Raw genomic sequence first — 20,982 nt, forward strand, 5'->3', positions numbered from 1 at the left:
TGGGGACTTTGCACCCAGAAGGGCTCAGAAGACAAAAGGTTGAGTCAACATGGGCTTCCGCAGCGTCCCCAGACCCGCTCCCTCACCCTCGGTCCCTTCCTCCACCCGGCTCTGGGCGGGCTAGGGGGAAATGCACCCCCAAAGCATGTCTGGGGGGGGTGAGACTGGGGGACAGTGGTGTGAAGAGGGGAGTGAAGGCGTGACCCCAGACTGGGCCAGCTGGGGAGGCTGCAGCATGGAGAACATACAGGGATGAGCAGGGACACCCCCCCCCCAAACTCAGGGGGACGGCATCCCCGGGCTGCCCAGCCCAGCCCGGCCTGGAGGAGCTCTCGGCTATGGGGATCCAGAGCCCAGGGCGGTGGGTGACTCAGGGGCTCTAACTCCCAGCTGACCTCAGTGAGGACTTGGGGGCAGGGGCGCGGAGTTTCCTCCGAGACTGGCTCCCCGGGGGTGACTCAGGAGGGGGGGGGGGGCCTTTGTGGCCAGGCTCTGGAATCTGGAGGAACTGGTCAAGGGCCGTCACCGGGGTGAAGCCCCTCCCTCCGCCCCCGCCCATCTGCGCGCCGACATATAACCCAGGGCTCCGCCGCCGGCACCTGAGACCTCGCGCGGGCGAAGATCTGCTCTGGCACGCCCTTAGGTGCTTCCGACTCGACCCAGGACAGAGGACACAGGCGCGGCGGCACAGAGCAGGACTTCGTCTTCCTCCGGACCGGGCCTCCTCCCCGCGCCGCTGACGCCGAGCCCCATCCCGGGCGCGCAGGTCCCGACGGTGCCCCCCGCGCCGGCCAGGCACCCTCCGGCCATGGCTTCCATGGGGCTGCAGGTGATGGGCATCGCGCTGGCCGTGCTGGGCTGGCTGGGCGCCATCCTGAGCTGCGCGCTGCCCATGTGGCGCGTGACGGCCTTCATCGGCAGCAACATCGTCACGTCGCAGACCATCTGGGAGGGCCTGTGGATGAACTGCGTGGTGCAGAGCACCGGGCAGATGCAGTGCAAGGTGTACGACTCGCTGCTGGCGCTGCCGCAGGACCTGCAGGCGGCGCGCGCGCTCATCGTCATCAGCATCGTGGTGGCCGTGCTGGGCGTGCTGCTGTCCGTGGTGGGCGGCAAGTGCACCAACTGCGTGGAGGACGAGGGCGCCAAGGCCAAGACCATGATCGTGGCGGGCGTGGTGTTCCTGCTGGCCGGCCTGCTGGTGATGGTGCCCGTGTCCTGGACGGCCCACAACGTCATCCGCGACTTCTACAACCCGCTGGTGTCGGCGGGCCAGAAGCGGGAGATGGGCGCCGGCCTGTACATCGGCTGGGCCGCGTCGGGGCTGCTGCTGCTGGGCGGGGCGCTGCTGTGCTGCAACTGCCCGCCGCGCGCCGACAAGCCCTACTCGGCCAAGTACTCGGCCGCGCGCTCCGGCCCGGCCAGCAACTACGTCTAGGCGGCCGCCGGCTCGGGGCTGCTCCCGAGGGACTCTGCGCCCGCGGGAGGGACCCGCTCCTCCCCGGGCCGCACGGATGGACCGAGGCGCGCGGCGCCCCGGGAGCGCCGGGGGCGTGGCCAGGGAGGTGCGGACTCGGGGGCGTGGCCCGAGAGGTGCGGACTCGGGGCGGGGCCCAAAGGCGTGGCCAGGGGCGGGGCCCGAAGGGCGGTCCGGGGCCGTGGCCGCTCCGCCGAAGGGCGAGGACTGCTGGCACCTGCTGGCCAGGGTAGCTGGACCCTCCGGCTTCGGCTCTGAGCTGGTGGGTGCCCTGCCCACGCAGTGTTGGCCAGGGTCCCTGCTTTGACTCCGCCTCCCGCCGCCGGCCTCCACCCCCCTCATCCCCCATCTCGGGATGGGTCTGTGAGCACTGAACTGTATCTGGCCTGGAGAATTCCAGGGCAGGGAGCAAAGTGGACAGACGGGTTTCGAGGGGACGGTAAAGGTGCTACCGACTGGTTTGGGAAGTGGTGAAGGGTGGTGGAGGCGCCCGACTGGGGACACCCCCCCCCCCTTGGCCCTTCCCATCGCCCCCTCCCTCACCCCCACAGCCACAGGGATGGGGCCAGGCGGCTTCAAGCTCCTTGCCACTGGCCACCCTGGATGGAACCGCTGTCCCCCGCCAAGGTCAATGGCCTGCCCAGGGAGGGCGGGGGTGGAGTTGGGGTCTGTCTTCTCCTGCCTGGACTCTTGCCCCTTCCTCCTCCGCGGTTTATTTTGTAATTTAAGATCTGTTTGTCATGGCAGTTACACTATTATTTTCTACAATAAATGGACTTGTGAAATGTCAGGTTGCTTCTTCTACCTGGGGCGGGCTGGGACACCCGTCCCCAGCTCGAGAGCACGTGCCTCTCACGGGAGAGGGTTGGGGGAGGGGGGGCCAGCAGGGAAGATCAAACTAAACTGGTTCTGGGAAACTACACAGAGCTGGCCGTGACCTTCAGCGCCACCTTGTCCAAGGCCATGCTTGTTGGAAGGGAAAACTGACTACAGGAACCTGGGGTGTGCCCAGGAAACCTTGCCTGGGAAGGAACAAAGACCAAGAGGACAGCCACCTGTCGTGTCCCCCCCCCCCCAGGCTGGGGCCAGCTTGGGCTGGGCAGCCAGGCTGGTCTGGCCACCTCTGGGCTCCTGCTGGCTGTCCCTGCCGGCCTCCACCCTCCCCTCGGAATCCTGCCTGTCAGTCCTTGCCCACACCCTGCCCTGAACTTGGGGTTCCAACCCCTTCACAAGAGGGAACTGAGTCAGGACAGGAACATGAAAGTGACTGGGGTAGATGTGAGGGTGTGGGTCAGGGGTGAGGGAGCCCATGATGCCTGGGGGGAGGATCAGAGAAAGCCCTCTGGATGCCAACCACGTGGGTTCCAGGAGAGGGGACCCTCGGCCCTTCCCTTTGTGTCCCCGCCCTGCTTGCTACATGCACAGCACTGGTGTCCGCTACCCCTTCTGAGCCTCCTTTAATGGACAGGCGTTCTGGGGTGGAGGGCAGGGGTGGTAGGTCCTCCCCACCCCCCCACCCCGCGGCAGGCAGAGCAGAGGCCAGGCCTGGCATCAGTCTTGCGGTGGCCGGGGCTGGGGCCAAGGTCTCTGGAACTGAGCCTGGATGGGCTGCTGGCTCCGGCGGTACAGGTATATGATGCCTGAGATGAAGCTGGGGTTGTCCGGAGAGCCTGAGGGGCCCGAAACTGCCTCACTCTCCGATGTGGCCAGCTCCCACTGGTCCACGGGCATGGACACCAGGCGCTCCCAGGCCCCGGCCTGTTCCAACATGTCCAGCATGGCCTCCATGGAGATCTTGTACGAGAGGTTGGACGGGTTGGTCCTTGTGGTGAGACACAGCAGCCCCCCTGGTGGGGAGGGAGGGGGTGAGCGGGGAGGGGCAGGAGCCGAGGTCCCCGGCCTGTGTGGGGGTGGGGCTTGACCTGACCCCCAGGACCTGACTTCACCAGCCTGCGCGGGACCCAAGGTCTCCCCCTGCCCACACTCTTTGCGTCGCCGAGAGCAACGCAAGGCCTCTTCCGGGAGGGCGCCCATCCTGCTGAGTCTCTGAATGGTGGGGGCACCCCCTCAGAGCAAGAACTGCGGACTTTGGAGCCTGGGCATACTCTCTGGGCCGGTAAGCGTCTCGGCTGGCAGTGCAGAGATGGGAGGGAGGCGGTATGAATGAAGGAGCAGCCTGGCCCTGCTCATATTCTCCAACACAGACAGGAGGCCCTGTGCAGTCTCTGAGTCCCTCGGGAGAGTGGAGGGCTTCCTGGAGGAGGAGGCGGGAGGAGCAGGTGCAACAGGCAGAGGCTGGGCAGTGTATCCCACCGCAGATAGGCTGAAGGGGTTGTGGCTGAGAGAGCAGGCGAGCAGGCGTGTGTGCATGCGTGGATGTGTCTGCACACAGGGGAGTGTGAATGTGGATTTGCGTGCATGTGTGTGTGGTGTAAATGTGTTTCCCTCTGATTGTGTCTGTGTGTGCTCACACGTGTGAATGAGTGTGCATGAACCTGTGTTGGTGTGTGCGTGCATGTGTGTATCTGTGTCTATGTGCACACACGTTTGAACGAGTGCTTGTGAATGTCTGTGTGTGCACGTCTGTCTGTGTGTGTGCACATGTGTTAAGGGGCTGGAGCAATAGCACAGCGGGTAGGGCGTCCGCCTTGTACGTGGCTGACCCAGGTTCGATTCCCAGCATCCCATATGGTCCCCTGAGCACCGCCAGGGGTAATTCCTGAGCGCAGTGCCAGGAGTAACCCCTGAGCATCACAGGGTGTGACCCAAAAAGAAAAAAAAAAAAAGAGTATATGCATGTGTTCGGCCCTGACTGTGCCCATTCCAGCTGGCCTGGGCCAGGAGGGTGTCTCCTGTCGGAGGACAAGTTCCCTTCTCTCCCTCTGTGGCTACGGGCAGCCCCATCAGCCCCCACAGCTCCTTGAGGCTGTCCAGAGCCGCCCGCAGGAGGGTGGCAGGGAGAAGCCGGGGCTCCTTGATTTGACGGGGTACCAGGGGACTTCCTGGGGCCTGATCCTGTAACAGCCAGATGGCAGCCTCATGGCCCTTCCTGCCCTCCTTTCGAGCGAGACTTCACCCAACTCTGTCCTGGTGCCCCCGTTGGGGCTCAGACATGCCAGAGCACCGAGTCCACTCTGGCCCTGAGTCTCCACTGCCCTGGTCCACCCTGGAGCTCTCCTGGGTTGCGCTGGTTTGGGGATGGTGGCCTGAGGAACGAGGCCTGTTCTCTCTCTTTTTTCTTTTTGGGTCACACCCGGCAATGCACATGGGTTACTCCTGGCTCATGCACTCAGGAATCACTCCTGATGGTGCTTGGGGGACCGAACCTGGGTGGGCCACGTGCAAGGCGATCGCTCTACCCGCTGTGCTATCGCTCCAGCCCCATGCTCTCTCTTCTTTACCACGGGGGAGTCAGAGCCAGACACACACAGCCTGGGACAGGGCGGAGAGCCACGTGCCCCTGTTCTTCTGCCCTGGGCAGCAGGTGCACATCGTCCTTTGCGCCATCAAAGCTGCCACATTGCACAGCTGAGGAAACTGAGCCAGGGGAGGGACAGACATGCGCACCAATGAGTCGCTGAGGCGAGAAGCCCAGAAGGAGAGAGGGCTGAGCAGGGCCAGACGAGACATGACCCCACCCATGACCTGAATCTCCGAAGGAGGCCCGTGAGGGGTGGAGGGTGGAGCCGGCCCCTGTCTGCCAGCAGAGGCTGGTGGGGGGGGAGGCCTGAGACTGGGGTCCGAGGACAGAGTGGGGCGGGTGGGCCGCAGCTCACCTGGCTTGGTGACGTGCAGTAGCTCGGGGATGGCGCTGTAGGGCACCTGCCCTTCACTGAGTGCCCCGACTATCAGCACTGCGTCGTAGGTTCCTGTGTAGGACAGATGTGGGGGGTGGCCACCGGCCACCCAGAAGGAGGGACCAGGACAGCCACCCGTGTGGGCCTCACCAGTGATGAGCTGAGGAAGGCGCACAGGGGGCTCCAGGAAGTGGGGTGTGGTGCAGGGAGTCGGGGGCGGGGGCGAGGGGGCCGTACCTTCGGGACTGGGCAGCGATTCCTGGCCCACCATGCAGAGCTGGAGGTTCTGGTAGACACAGTGGGCCCGGGCCTGGGCCAGCATCCCAGGACTCCCATCTATCCCGTCCAGATGCACGTACCCGCGGGCCTTCAGCTGGAGGGCAGGGCGGGGGGCACTCCATCAGTGCCCACGCTGGCCAGAAGCCCGCCAGGTGCCTATCCCTTGGGGAAGGCGGAAGCTGCATCTGGGAGCAGCAGGCGCCGGTGGCTGCCTGAGAGGGCCTCACCTGGGCACCCACCAGGCCAGTGCCACAGGCCACGTCCAGGATGAGGGCTTCAGAGGGCGGGACTTTCAGAGCTTCAATGAGGCACTCCACAGCCAGGGTTGGGGCCCGGTACTGCAGAGTGGTCACGTCCTGGGGACAGAGGGCTGAGCCGGCTACCCTTCCCCCTCCTCAGTTTTGGGGGGTCTGAGTGCCTCTAATCAAGAGTCAGCTACACGACTGTGTGTGTTCTGTGTCTACAGAAGAGGACCCAGGCATAAGGGGTTCCTGGGCAAGGTTGACACTGCCACCTCCTCCAGGCAGCCGCCCCTCTAGGGGCAGTGATCTTGGTCCCCATCTGGTAGGTTGGAGGGAGTGTGAGGGTTCTCGCTTCATCCGAGAGGAAGCAAGCCTCACTGTTCACTGTTCCCACTTTATGGGTAGAAAAGTCGAGTCAGGCTGAGCGGCGGCGAGGCCAGGGGCCGCTTTACCTGGTCATAGGTGGCTGCCCACTGGTCATAGAAATCGAGCTTGTGGGCCAGGTCGGTGATGTTGTGTGAGGTCTTGACCCGCGCCTTCACCTTCTCCAGGTCCGAGTCGTTGTCCTGAGACATCCTGCTGCAGTGGGACAGCTCCCCTCCGTTTCCATCCCGCGCCCCCCCCCGCCCCCAACGACCCCGCTGCCCTGTCCACTCCCGGCAGCGGTCCGCGCGCAATCCCATTTCACAGGCGGGAACCACTAAGCACCGAGGGACTGAACTACTGGGGTTCGGGCTGGAGGAGGGGTCCCCGCGGGGCAGGGGGCCCCCTGGAGAGGACTTGAGGGCCCGGGACTCACCGCCAATCAGCCCAGACCCGGGGCAGGTGGGCGCCGGAAATAGGGGCGGGGCCTGCCTTGGGTCTCTGGCCACGCCCCCTCTCGCTGAGTGGCTCACTTTGAGTCAAGTTACCCAATCAGGAGAAAGCAACGGCAATCCATTTCCCCACCCTCTCCACTACCAGCCAATCAGCTCAGAGCTCCTGGCCCGGCTCCAGCCTCGGAAGGTCTCGGGCTCTCTCCTAACGCTTTCAGGGCTGCGTCTGGGTCCTTCTTGGACCCTTGACGCACTTTGTGCGCCGACGAGCCTCTGCTTTCCGGCTGTGGGAATTCTGAGGGGCAAGGACGTAGCTAGGATCAGCCTTCCAGGGTAGAACGCCCCTCAGGGTCTAGGCAACGCCCTTCCGTAGAACCTCCCGAGGTAACGGAAAAGAGGGGATCCCTGCCCGGGCTGGCAGCCTCCAGCGTGCACTGCTAGAAACCGCAAACGGGGCTCAGGTGCCTGGGGAACTGAGTTTGGACTTGAATTTTAGTTTCAGTCGCTTACGTAGTAGCCACGTGTGGCGAGTGGCCTCGTGACACCGCCGGAGCCTTTGCTTCTCCAAGCCTGGATTCACAGACCTGCTGATTCAGAACCCCCGAACTTGTTAGAAATGCAAATTTCCTGGCCTCACCCCAGACGGGCTGAAAGGGGAGTGGAGCTCTGGCAGGTGCCAGCCTAGGGGGGAGGTGGAGGCTTAGCAAGCCGCTATTTCGATTTCATAAACTCCCGGTGATTTCTCTGCAGCTCAAGTCTCAGAACCCAGCGGGCAAGGCGGGTAGAAATTGTTGCAGGTGTGTGTGAGTGCAGACCCAGGAGGAACCCCTGAGCATTGCCAGATGTGACCGACCCCAAAACAAAAGAAAATCAAACAAATGAAAAATAAAATTCTGGAGCTGGAGGGATAGTACTGCAGGTAGGGTATTTGCCCTGCTTGCAGTCAACCTGGATTTCATCCCTGGCACTCCAGGTGGTCTCCTGAGGCCTGCCAAGGGTGATCCCTGAGCACAGAGCCAGGAGTAAGTCCTGAGCAGTGCCTGGTGTGGTCCAAAAACAAAAATAAGGAAATAAATATAAAATTTTACAGAGTAAATGTTTCTTCGGTGTTTCGTGAACCAGGCAGGTAGAAGGGTGCTCTGGAGAATCATAAAAGATGGATGGCCCTTCTGTTTTTTTTTTTTTTCTCTTTGGGTCATACCTGGTGATGCTCAGGGGTTACTCCTGGCTTTTCACTCAGGAATTATCCTGGCGGTGCTTGGGGGACCACGTGGGGAGCAAGGCAAGCGCCCTACCCGCTGTCCTATTGCTCTGCCCCCTGGACGGCCCTTCTATACCCAAGGGAACATATGGAAGGCAGTGGGGTGTTTCACCTTTATCTGGGGACAAGAGGGGTCCATCAGGCAGCAGGCCAGTTGACACTGACTAGCTAAGGTTGCATTTCTGGGGTCCGGAGTGGTTCAGCAGTGGATGAGCTATCAGGGTGGTCCCAGTGACGCTGATGTTGGGGATTCCCAGAATGTGGTTCCCCATATACCCCATAATCTAGTGTGTGCAGGCGCTCTGTATGGACCATCGCTGAGAGAGTGTGTGTGTGTGTGTGTGTGTGAGAGAGAGAGAGAGACAGAGACAGAGACAGAGACAGAGACAGAGAGAGAGACATGCCCACGATCAAACCCGGAGCTCAGGCATGCGGGGCTTGACCACCTCGCCAGCCCAATGAGGCCAGCTCTTGAGCCCAGGAGAGACCAGGCTGGTGTCAGAGTCTCACTTTGGGGTATAACCAGTGGCACCTGGAACATTTGGGAATAGTGATGTGGCACAGAGTGAAACAATGACTGGGTAGGGTCACACAGCCAGCAAGAGGCCCCCATCTCGGGGCACAGAGCAGCATTGTGTGTGAAGCTGAAGGAACCCCAGAGGGACTCAGAGTGGAGTCCAGGAAGAGGGATTCAGCAAAGGGGGTGGGGCTCAGCTTTGCTCAGCACTGCTGATGAGTGAGAAATGAGGCTACAGAATTGAGCACGGCTAGGGGCTGGAACGATAGTACAGTGGGTAGGGCGTTTGCCTTGCAGGTGGCTGACCTGGGTTCGATTCCCAGTATCCCATATGGTTCCCTGAATACCAGGAGTAATTCCTGAGTGCAGAGCCAGGAGTAACCCCTGTACATTGCCAGGTGTGACCCAAAAGCAGGAAAAAAAAAAAAAGAGAATTGATCATGGCTGGGGTTGGGGCAGGGGGTGGCTGAAGCAGTACACAGATAGGGAGACACTGGCTGCACACGGGTGACTCTGTTCCCTCCCTGGCGTTCTCTGTGTTCCCCTGACCACCTCCAGGACTAATTCCCGAGCACAGAATCTGGAGTAAGCCCTGAGCACTGCTGGATGTGGCCAAACAAATCAAACGAAAAAAAAAAAAACTCAAAAAAACCTGACCACAGGCTAGCATCCTTAGTGGTGTCCTTAGTGGCTGGGCCTCCAGTGTTGGCACACACCATTACCAACATGGACTCTTCTCCCCAGACTCCGTGTTTCTCTGCCACCTCTGCCCGTCGGTGTGCCCGGAGGGCAGAATCAAGCAACAGAATGAGGGTGGGTGCAAGCTATTCCGGGTCCCATCAGACCGTAAATACTCCCGGGTCCTCTGGGTGGGTTAGGGGGTGCCCAGAGGAGAGACACGCTTGGAGGAATCCTGCCCAGCCCCTCCATCTGCCCTGGATGGGCATGAAGAAGAAGGGAATATTCTCCGAACTGAGTCGCTGAGATTTCCGGATGGGCCTGTTGTAATTAATAACCGTCGTTCCCTTCGGGGCGTGACTTTGGCAAGAGCCTTCTTGGAAGAGGTAGACGAGGAAGATGAGATGCCAGCTGCCAACATCCAAACCCAGACGGGCCTGAGTCCAAAGGGGTCGAGGAACGTGCCCCACGGGGTTCAGCTGTGTGTAAGAGAAACTTCAACATGGGCTCAAAGGGGACAGAGTTGAGCAGAGGATCCCGGGACCCCAGGGTGCCCCCAGGGACCTTGGCTCTCACCTGCTCTTTCTGCTACCTTTTGCCTGGTGGCCTTTGTCCCCAGATCTGTCACCGTGACATAAAGAAGGGAAAGGGCAGCATGCTTGGCTAGCTGGACGATCCGCCCCGACTTCTTCTTGATCCTTGGGCGGGTCCTTGGCATGGTGGCCTCACATCTGCATCTCAGTCCTGGGTGCCCTCAATATTCATTGTGTCCCCTAATGTTGACCAGCCCCCGGAAAGGGGGGGCTCAGAGGCCCTTCTCTGCCCCCTCCCCAGTGGTCTTTGCTCCTGCTGGGGTCCAGGCCCCGGGTCCACCCTGTGCCTTACTTTCCTTCGAAACCCCAGGAACACATCTGGACAGATGATCTTGGAGGGGCTCAACAGGAAGACTTGGCGGGGGCAGGGGGCATTAAGATGCTCACACTGAGGGCTAGGAAGGTAGGCGGGAGGCAGAAGTACCGACGGCTCTGTGCTTGCGACAATGGTTCGATTCCTGGCACTCACGTGGCTCCCCACACCAGCGTGACTATACGCCACAGTCCAGCTGTGGTCCCCGAGTCACAAATTTTGGCAAAAGCTCAAATTGGTAGATTTTCCTGCTAAACTGCCCAAGACCCAGCCCAGGACCCTCCCTCAGTCCATGGGAGGGTGGAGGCTCGCTATTGAGAACTATCACCATGGGCCCTTTAAGGAACGGGTGACCCCAATAACCTTCTGTGGCACCCCAGGGTGGTGCCCTCTCCTCACCGACCCTTTCTCCTGCCCCCTGCGCCCCCCCCCCCCAGTCCTACCTGCTGCCTCTCCCAGACTCACGGCCTTGCTTTGCTTCCTCTGATCCTGCTGGCACTTCGAGTCCTGGGTCTGGGGAACCCCAAAACCTGTTGCCCGTTGCTCAGTGACCCCCTCTGGGGCAGGGAGTTCCCCCCTCGTGGCTGATAGCCGTGGTGACAGCCGGCAGGTGGCTGAGAAACACAGGCTTGGGGGCCCGGAGCAGCGCCTGGAGCAGGCCTTTGTGCCACGAGGGACGTGTGGGTGGGGACTGAGTCCTGGGGAAGGACGGCCTTCAGGGGGCAGCGTTGGAGGTCGTGTGTCTGAGTGAGGCTATGGGGCCAGTCAGGGGTTGGGGGCTGACAGGGGTCCCACAAGGCCCAGCAGCCTCCCACCCCCACGGCCCCTTCTTGCTGGTCACACAGAGCAAATGTGCTTGTCGTTCTCCTGCGTCTGGCTGAGACACGTGGGGCCTCATGTGCCAGGCCAGAGGTGACCCCCGTCTGGCAGCCCTGGCTGTGGCCCAGCCCTTGTGGGCTTGGGTGTGGGGGGACCGTGGCCATTATTGGGCAGCTCTGTGCACACAGGCCAGCCCCCAGAGAGCCCACTCGTTGTTGAGTGAGTGCGTGTGTGTGTGTATATATGTGTGAGTTTGTGTGAGTCTGAGTGTGTGAGTGTGTGTGTGTGTGTGCGTGCTGGGCAGCTCTGTGCACTCAGGTCAGCCCTCAGAGAGCCCACTCGCCGTTGTGTGTATGTGTGTGTGTGTGTGCATGCGCGCTGGGAAGCTCTATGCATGCAGTTCAGCCCCCAGAGAGCCCACTTGCTGGTGTGTGTGTGTACGTGAGAGTGTGTGTGAGTGTGTGTGTGCGCGCGCTGGGCAGCTCTGTGCATACAGGTCAGCCCTCAGCCCACTCGCCGGTGTGTGTGTGTGGTTATGTGTGTTTAAGTGTGAGTGTGTGTGTATGTGTGTGTGTGTTCGCGCAGGCACGCGGGAGTGCCCGGGACATTCCCCGGAAGCGCCTGCCCTGTAAAGGTGCCGGGGTGTGTGTGTGTGTGTGTGTGTGTGTGTGTTTGTGTGTGTGTGTGTTTGTGTGTGTGTGTGTGTGTGTGTGTGTGTGTGTGTGCATGCGTGCAGGAGTGCCCAGGAAGCTCCTTGGAAACGCCTGCCCTGTGAAGGTGAGCCAGTGAGTCTGGCCCAGCTGTTGGCCCAGGGGCTCAGCACCGTCTCCACGGCCCTGCTGGCTGGTTCCTCTAGCGCCATAACGCTGTGAGATCCTGGCTCGAAGCTAGGAGTGGCACCCCCAGCCAGGTCCATAGCTGAGCGTGCCACTCCCGCAATGAAGCATGGCAGAGCCTTGGTCCCAGCAACAACTGCAGTGGCCAAGGGAAGGGCAGCAGAGAGTGATAAAAAGGGCTGGAGTCCCGGGGCTGGAGGGCGAGTCCAGGGGCCTGGCACACAGCTGATCCCAGGTCAATTTCAGGCTGGCTGAGAACACGGGGAGAGGCCCTTGGGTCCCCCGAGCACCTCCTGGGAGCCAATACAAGGGCGCAGGGCGGTGGCAGGAAGTGTGAGGGCTGCCCTGAGGTGCAGGTAGGAGTTTTGCAGGCAGGGAAGAGAAAAGCACCTTCCTTTCCCTGTACTCTGCCCGCCTAGAAGCTCCTCCTCTGTCCTGGGGGGCCGCCCCCGCCCCCTCTGCCTGTCAGTCAGGAGAGCCGCTGGCTGAGTTGGGGGCCCTTATCGACACCCACTTCCCAGGTGAGATCACCAGGCTCGTGCTTTTAAATACTATTTACCTAGAGCAACTGTCTCCCGGCCCCTCCCAGCTGACTGTCGCCTGAACTCTGGACTCACTCCCTGACTTCTCCCTCGGAGGCCACAGATCCCCTCCCAGAGGCGCCCCACCCCAGCCCTGTTCTTGCCTTGGGCTGGGCCCCAGGCCACTAGGCACCTGGATAAGCCCTGTGTCCTGGGCCCATGGCCCACGCAGTGCTCCTGGGGCCTGCCTCTCCCGCCTCTGCCTCCCAGGAGCCTAAAGAGTAGCTGTTTTTCTGTTGTTTATTTGTTTTTAATTTGGGGTGGCCGAGTGCCAATATGTGTGTAAGGTGCTTGCCTTGCACACAGCCAACACGGGTTCAATTCTGGGCATCCCATACGATCCCCTGAGCACCAACAGGAGTGTTACGGAGCACACTTGGGTGTGGCCCGCCCTTGAACAATGAAATTTGGGCTCACAGCTGGTGGCGCTCAGGGGCTAACCCCCAGAGGTGCCCAGGGGGAGCTTGCCGCGCTGGGGGATGGAATTCCAGCCTCCTGCAGGCCAGGCCTGCATTGGCCACTGAGCTCTCTCTCCTTCCGGCCCTTTCAAAACATTTTATGGAAAATTCCAGACACCCACAAAAGAAGAGGCGAGTACAACAAACCCTTGTATGTGTTCATCAGTCCGTATTTCATTATTATTGTTTTTTTTTTAAAAGAGATCTAATTGGCTTTGTTAAACAATTAAGGAACAGGCAGCGTCCCCTCTCACTAATGGCAGGGCGCGGCCTCATGGCTCGGTTTTATTTAATCGTTAATAAAACATGCCCAGCCGGAATGCTGTTTTGACAGCCTAATTTGATGAGCTAATTCCTGAGCTCTCCTCTCTCCACGGGCCTCCTGGAACAGGGGCCTGGCCCTGACTTTGGGGTCGGGGGAGCACTGGGCCACTATTCCTTTCCCTTGTGTGTCCAACGGGAACCGAACTGCATGTTCCTAGCCTCGGAGCCCTCCAGCAATTTCCGGGTGTCACAGGTGCTGTGAAACCGACACGAAACTGACATAGCCGCTCTTCCTGCTGGGGCGGGCGCTCTCGGGTTATCATTTTACCTCGAGACTGACAGATGAATCAGGAACAATGCGTAGGACTGTGTGCGGTAGAAACCTGGGCGACAGTTTCTACAAATGCTCTCCAACTTTCTTTTCGTGGCAACACTGTCTCCTGATGCTGCTTCCCCAACCACGATGACGCCACCCCTCATTCATGCAAAACGTGACTGAGTCACCGCTGCCCAGACCCACCCAGCTCATTCATCCATCCCGGGTTAATGGGACTGGTTGCTGCCACCAATAACTGGGCACATGCTTCTTTGCTCATCAGCGGATGTTTGTGGAAGTCATGCTTTTCAAACTTTGCACCCCATTAGGGGGTGGTGAAAATAACCCAGGGGTAGGCAAGTGGGCTGATGTGGAGATAAGGGAGCCCAGTTTCCGTGTAGAAAGGGAAATGATTGTTTGCTCCCTTACTCAGTCTGGCTTTGCACAATACACATTCTTTTCCCCTTTATTTTTCTTTAAGCTTTGGTGACGCGGTCATTGTAGTGCTAATGCTTGTAGCACTGACCAGAAGTGATTGCGTCCTCCACAACTAATGCCCACAACCCCACAACCTGCAACGCAGCCCCTCTATGACCTCTGGGGCCACCTTCACGCCCTCCCCCAACCCCACCCCCTTGTTCATCAGTTTTGTAGCTCAGGGGGTCAGTCTCTTTGGCTCCTGGCAGACCTCTGGAGACCTCTTGCAGACGTGGGCTGTGTTGTGTCGGAGGGAGGCGGGATGGGGACGGGGGACGGTGGTGGCAACCTCTCTGCACTTTGCAAGTGAGTCTGAGATAGCATCTCTTCCGTGGTTACCATTTGCATTTCACCTGATTCTGAGGATCTGGATCAGTGGGTGTGCCTTTCTGTTTTCCTCACCCTGCGGTGGTTACTTTTCTTTCTTTTTTTTTTTTTTTTGCTTTTTGAGTCACACCCTCGATGCTCAGGGGTTACTCCTGGTTCATGCACTCAGGACCTACTCCAGGCCGTCCTCAGGGGACCATATGGGATGCTGGGGATCGAACCAGGGTGTGAATGAGTGCAAGGCAAACGCCCTACCAGCTGTGCTATCACTCCAGCCCCTGCGGTGGTTACTTTTCTGCCTCTGTTGGTGTCTAGCGAGTCATTGGTTTGCATCTGATCCGCTTTTTGGTCTCTTTGGAGGAATTTCTTAGCTATTGGGGATCTCCTGAGCACCTAGCGATCCTTGGGCTGTTTCTGAGGTTCTGTACGTTTCTCTTGGCTGTTTCCGTCTTGGAGGCGGCGGGACGCTGGGGGCAGAAGCCAGAGGGGGAACTGAGGGGCCAGGAGCAAAGTGGCTGCAGGGTATCTTTTCTTCGCTTTTCTCTTGGGTTTTTGGGCCACACAGTGATGCTCAGAGGCAACACCCATCTCTGTTCTTGGGGCTCATTCTCAGTATGCTCAGGGGAACATGGGGTGCTGGGGTTCGAATCTGGCCTCCTGTAACAAAAGTGTTCCAGAATTATCTCCTGACAACTCTGGGATTTTGAGGGTCACTCCTGGGGTTACTCAGGGTCTAAAGGTCACTCCTGGTGGTGTTGGGGCACCCTGCAGTGTTGGGGGAACCATGCAGTACTGGGATTGAAGGGGACTCCTGCATGTAAGATGTGCCTTTTGAGCCATCTCCCGGGAAACTCTAGCACTGTAGAGCCCTAATGTCCTCCCATTGTTCATCGATTTGCTCGAGCGGGCACCAGTAACGTCTCACAACAAATTGTGAGACTTGTTGTTACTGTTTTTGGCATATTGAATACATCATGGGTAGTTTGCCAGGCTTTGCCGTGCGGGTGAGATACTCTCGGTAGCTTGCCGGGCTCTCTGAGAGGGGTGGAGGAATTGAAACCGGGTCGGCCGCATGCAAGGCAAACGCCCTACCCGCTGTGCTATTGCTCCAGCCTGGAATCTCTAGAAATTTGTTTTTTAATTTTGACTTGGGGCAACACCTGGTGGTGCTCAGGGGTCCCTCCCAGCTTGCTGCTTAGGGGTGACTCCTGGCAGTGCTCAGAGGACCATGAGATGCTCAGACCTGATCTAGACCAGAATCTCCTGTCATGGTTGGCCCGTGGAATAGTCTCTCTGGGACTTTTCAGGTTTCTCTTTTTTGGGGGAGGGGGGCACACCCATGTTGCTCAGGGCTTACTCCTGACTCTGCACTCAGGGGATCACTCCTGGCAGGTTTGGGGGATCTATTGCATGCTGGGGACCGAACCCAGGTCAGCCATGTGCAAGGAAAGCACCCCCCCCCCCCCCCGCTGTATTATCACTCTGGCTCCTGGGGTTACTCTTTTTTGGGGGGGAGTGCCACACTTTGTGGTGCTCAGGGCTTACTCCTGGTTCTGTGCTCAGGGATCACTCCTGGAAGACTCAGGGGATTCTAAGGGGTACCACGGATGGAACCCGGGTCAGTCGTGTGCAAGGCCAGCGTCCTACCTGTGTCTCTCCCACCGACCCTGGAATTTTTGATTCTTTTCCTTCTTTCCCCCTTCCCACCCCTCTCTTCCCTTCCTCTCCTTCCCTCCCAAGCTGTACTCAAGAGGCCTGGCAGACCCCCTCTGGCATACTTGACCATCCCGGCCAATGGCCTGAGATGCTTGGGTGCTGGGGCATAGGGGTTACCCAGGTTCCCCTTGGTAACGCTTGGGGGTCTCCAGACCTGCACCTGGCTATGTTTGGGGGAACATGTGACCCATGTGAGGACCGAACATGCATCAGGCATGGGCTTCTCTAACTATCTCCCCGCTCCACTAGCACTTTTAATTTTTTAAAATTTATTTTAATTTTTTTAGAAAATAAATTCTATTTTGGCCCAGAGTGATAGTACAATGGATAGGCCATTTCCCTTGCATGCTGTTGACCTGGGTTCAATGTACTGAATCCCATAGGGTCCCCCGAGCACCGCCAGCAGTAATTTCTGAATGCAGAGCCAGAAGTAACCCTTGAACATCACCAGGTGTGAACCAAAAAAGCCAAAAAAAAAAAATTCTATTTTTGCATTTTTGGGCCATACCAGGTGATGCTCAGAGGTTACTCCCGGCTCTGTATCCTGACAGTGCTCAGGGACATTATGGGAATCAAACCCAGGTCAGCCGTGTGCAAGGCTGAAAGCTTTGTACTATACTATCTCTCCTGTTGTTTCTTTTGTAAAGATGGAATTTTTTGGCTTTTGAATCCCACCTGGTGGTATTTGGGGATCCCTGGCTCTGTGCTCAGGGGTCACTCCTGGCCATGAGATATCGGGGACTCAACCTGGTTTTGCTGCGTGCAAAGCAAGTGCTCTGCCCACTGTGCAGCCTCTTTGACTCTCACTGTATATATCCACATTTTTGGTTTGTTTTTGGGTCACCCCCCACAAAGCTCAGGGGTTCCTTCTGACTTCTGCACCCAGGAATTATTCCTGGTAAAAAACAAAACAAAACAAAAATCAGAAACCCAAACCAGCAAAAACCCTGTGGCTGATTTTCCTGGTGCAAGGGTTGAATCCACGACTCGCAGGCCCTCGGCTGCATGAGGCCCATGGTTTGCCGCCTGTGGCCTCTTTCAGTAGGAATTGTTGGTGGGAAGTTCGGGCTACACCCAGCAGTGCTCAGAGGCTACTCCTAGTTCTGCACTCAGGAATCACTCCTGGCAGTGCTTGGGAGACTCTAAGCGATCAAACCCAGATCAGCCCCGTACAAGGCAAATGTCCTCCTCACTGTGTGATCACTACAGCCCCCTTAGTAGGAATTTTAAGGTAACTGCCACCTTCCCTAAGAGTTGACCAGTTTTTTTAAAAAAAATTTATTCTTTGTCTTTCTGGGTCACACCCGGCGATGCTCAGGGGTTACTCCTGGCTCTGCACTCAGGAAATACTCCTGGCGGTGCTCAGGGATTGAACCTGGGCTGGCCACGTGCAAGGCAAATGCCCTCCCTGCTGTACTGTTGCTCCTGCCCAAGAGTTGACCATTTTTGCTTTCACTTTGGAATTTCGAAATCTACTCTTGAACTCCAAGTGAAATCGTTTGTTAGAGATGAGTATTTCCACATGTTGGCTTATAAATAAGGTTTGTGCACCCGAGGGTGATTCATTTTGACAAATTTGCACATATTTTAAAGCAAGTTTTCCCAGCTTGTTGCTTTTGTTTCGGTTTTTGGCCACACCTGGTGGTGCTCAGAGGCTGCTCCCGGCTCGGAGCTCAGGGTGGTGATCACACCACTTCCAGTGGTGACCAGGGACCCATGTGGTTCTGGGGGACAAACCTGGACCACCAGCTGCAAAGCCAGACCCCCCGGCCCTTGCTAACATCAACCTGACCCGGTTTTTTGTTTGGTTTTGGATCACACTTGGCAATGCTCAGGTCTTAGTCCTGCTGGGCTCAGGAAACCTTATGGGATGCTGAAGACTGAACTCAGTGAGCCGTGTGCAGGGCAGACTCCTTATCCGCTGGACCATTTCTCTGCACCTCCTCGCCCATTTTAACTTTAGACTGTAAGCACTGTCTTCCCATTGTACATCGATTTGCTCGAGCGGGCCCAGTAACGTCTCCATTGTGAGACTTTGTTGTTACTGTGTTTGGCATATCGAATACATCACGGGTAGCTTGCCAGGCTTTGCCGTGCGGGCGAGATACTCTCAGTAGCTTGCTGGGCTCTTCAAGAGGGGTGGAGGAATCAAACTCAGGTCAGACGGGCTGGCCGCACGCAAGACAAATGCCTTACCGCTGTGCTATCGCTCCAACCTTAACTTTAGACATTCTTTTTTTTTTTTCAAACTTTTTTTTTCTTTTTGGGTCACACCTGGCGATACACAGGGGTTACTCCTGGCTCTGCACTCAGGAGTTACTCCTGGTGGTGGGTGCTCAGGGGACCATATGGGATGCTGGGAATCGAACCCGGGTCAGCCGCATGCAAGGCAAACGCCCTACCTGCTGTGCTATCTCTCCAGCCCAACTTTAGACATTCTAAAGTTTTTTTTTCTTTCTTTTTGGGATTTTGGGTCACATTCAGTGGTGCACAGGGCTTGCTCCTGTCTGTGTTCAGGAATCACTCCTAGCCGTGCTTGGGGGCCGTCATGGGGTCCCAGAGTCTGAAGTGGGGTCAGCTTCGTGCAAGGCAGATGCCTTACCAGATGTATTCTATCTTGGGCCCCAAGAGTTTCTTTCTCTCCTGTGAGATGCTGACCTCATATACCCACCAAACACTGGGGTGACCCTCTCTTCTGCCCCACCCCGATTCTGCAAAGGTTGAGGAAGGTGGTATAGGAGTAGTGGGTACAACTTTTGGAATCGATTCAGTTCTGTAAAGTGGATCTAAGTCTTTTGGGTCTGGGAACTCGGTATGTGTGCACGAGAGGGGGGGTGGGGGGTGTAGGGGGGCGAGGGGGGTAGGGGATGCGGCTTGCAATTTTCTCCCTCCAACCAGGAGGGAGAAAATCCGGAGTTCCGACATCCGTTGACGATCAAGAATCAGGGACGCTGTCTCATTTGCCAAGGTGTCGAAAATCAGATGGGCTGGTCACGTAATGAGATTTAAAGATGACCGCTGGACTAGAGCTGTTACTGACTGGATTCCACGGGATGTCAAAAGACCGCGTGGCCGCCCACCTACCAGATGGTCAGACTTCTTCGTCAAGATCATGAACGATTGGTTTGAGGCTCTTCATGTTCCCGGAGCGAACAGATGCCATTGGGCTACACTAGCACGCGACAGGGACAAATGGAGATGTTACTGGCGCCCGCTCGAGCAAATCGATGACTAACGAGAAGTTAAGTGATTAAGTGATTAACCAGGAGAGTCCCTCACAAAAGTTAGTCTGTGTCTGACCATCCTCACAGCATCTAAGTAGTTTCGATGACGTCATCTTTAGGAAAAGAAAAAAACGGCCAGATTTCAGTAAGGTGTATTTGTCAGTTTTATTTATTTATTTTGGATGTATTTCCGGGGGAAAAAAAAAAGAAGAAAAAGGAGTGAAGAGCTGAAATAATGAGGCTTTGGCTTGGGCGGGGAAAGAAAAGAGGAATATTGGCGGCCGCCCAAGCCTACCTCCATGGTTTCGCCTCCAGCAGCCCAAGCTTGACGGGGCCTGCACCTGGTGAACTCTCTCGGGCGTGGCGCAACGTTGCTGTTACCTGGAAACCGGACTCATGGGCTAGAAAACAAAATAAGCAAAATCAAACCAAAACAAGAACCCGCGCTGCCAAGCCGCGCCGCGCGCCCCGGTGTCTGCTGCCCTCGCGCGGTCACGTCCGGGTACTGCACCCGCAGGGGCGCTCCTGACCGTCGGCGGCGCCGGACCTTGGCCAAGGGGAGAAGGTGGTCCTGGTTCCACGCTTGGGGGAACTGCGGGTAACTGCGCCCCACCTCCCGCCTCCCCGCGCACAGCAGGGACAGGCCGGCTGGCGGGGCATCTCTCAGGTTACAAGAGGACCCGATGGCCTCGAACCTAGATGTTGAGTAAGGGAGAGCCGGTGGAGAGTTTCCGAATGCAGTTCCTGCTGTCCTCCCGTCCTGCCTGGCAGGACAGAACTCTGAGGCCATTCATTCATTTATTCGTTAAACTCCTTCATTCGGGGCTGGAGGGATAGCACAGCGGGTAGGGCGTTTGCCTTGCACGCGATCGACCCGGGTTCGATTCCCAGCATCCCATAAGGTCCCCCAAGCAGGGCCAGGAGTAATTCCTGAGTGCATGGACCAGGAGTAACCCCTGTGCATCGCTGGGTGTGACCCAAAAAGCAAAAAAAACAAAACAAAACAAAACAAAAACAAAAAAAAATAAACTCCTTCATTCGCTCCCTCATTTATTCATGGACTCATTCACTCATTCATTAATTCACTAATTCATAGAGTTTTATACTCGTTCACTTATTCATTCATTATTTCACTCATTTTTTAAATCACTCATTTATTTACTCACTCATTCACTCATTCATTTATGAACTTACTCATTCACTCACATATTCATTCTCTTGATAACTCACTTATTCATTCACTCATTCATTTAATTCACTTGTTCACTCACCCACCAAACGTTTCTGCAGCCGTCCTGTGCCCCTGAAATTATTGTGGGCGGGGGGAGAGGAGTTAGATTCAAGTGCGAAACTCTTCTTCAGCCCCTGACTCCTTCCCCAAACCTGCTCCCCTTTGGTCCCCCTAAGTGTGGGGCCCGGCACCTTCTGAGGCGCTGGTCACCAACTCGTTTCACCCTGCCCCTTTGGTCTCTTGGAAGGAGAGAAGCTTCTGTGGGCCACCTCTGCTTCTGCCCATGAGTTGGTGCTTGGTTCTAGACCTTTCTCTGGGTGTCTGTCTCTGGAACCCACTGTTTTCTTTCCTTTTTCTTTTTCTTATGCTTTTGGTTTTTCGGGCACACACAGCAGTGCTCAGGGCTTACCGCTGGCTCTGGGATCAGGAGCCATTCCTGGCGGTGCTCAGGGGACCAGATAGGATGCCAGGGGTTGAACCCGGGTGAGCTGTGTGCAAGGCAAGTGCCCTCCCTGTTTTACTGTTGCTCCAGCCCCTGCTTCCTCATTTTACCTGTTTCTGGGCCACATGGGGCAGGGATCAGGGGCTACTTCTGGCTCTGGGGTCACTCCTGGCAGTGCTCAAGGCCCCCTTCAGCCCATTGAGCCCCCTCTCGGCCTTGGGACCTCTGTCTGGAAGACGTTTATTGCAGTCATGCTGCTCTCTGCCAAGGGCAGATGTGCTCACTGCCACTGATAGGAGATTGGTCCCCTAGGATTAGC

At 57.5% G+C, this 20,982-nt stretch overlaps 2 protein-coding genes across 3 annotated transcripts; one reads left to right on the plus strand and one right to left on the minus strand.

The window, feature by feature from the left end:
- The first annotated feature begins 808 nt into the window (after positions 1-808).
- On the plus strand, positions 809-1,438 carry CLDN4 (claudin 4). Its single transcript, XM_056108240.1, has one exon. The coding sequence runs from the start codon at positions 809-811 to the stop codon at positions 1,436-1,438; it is 630 nt and encodes a 209-aa protein (XP_055964215.1).
- Positions 1,439-3,003: 1,565 nt separating this feature from the next.
- METTL27 (methyltransferase like 27) lies at positions 3,004-6,638 on the minus strand. 2 transcript variants are annotated; one of them, XM_056108244.1, is made up of 6 exons: positions 6,595-6,638; positions 6,248-6,371; positions 5,781-5,909; positions 5,512-5,647; positions 5,254-5,346; positions 3,004-3,324 (listed from the first exon to the last, which is right to left on the minus strand). In XM_056108244.1, the coding sequence occupies exons 2-6, from the start codon at positions 6,368-6,370 to the stop codon at positions 3,029-3,031; spliced, it is 777 nt and encodes a 258-aa protein (XP_055964219.1). In that variant the 5' UTR covers position 6,371; positions 6,595-6,638; the 3' UTR covers positions 3,004-3,028. The 2 variants fall into 2 exon arrangements, with proteins under 2 accessions (XP_055964219.1, XP_055964218.1); XM_056108243.1 differs by having other exon boundaries at positions 6,248-6,374; positions 6,595-6,627.
- Between the last annotated feature and the right edge of the window lie 14,344 nt (positions 6,639-20,982).

Source organism: Sorex fumeus, unplaced genomic scaffold (assembly GCF_029834395.1).
Source record: "Sorex fumeus unplaced genomic scaffold, SorFum_2.1 ptg000199l, whole genome shotgun sequence".
NCBI lineage: Eukaryota > Metazoa > Chordata > Mammalia > Eulipotyphla > Soricidae > Sorex > Sorex fumeus.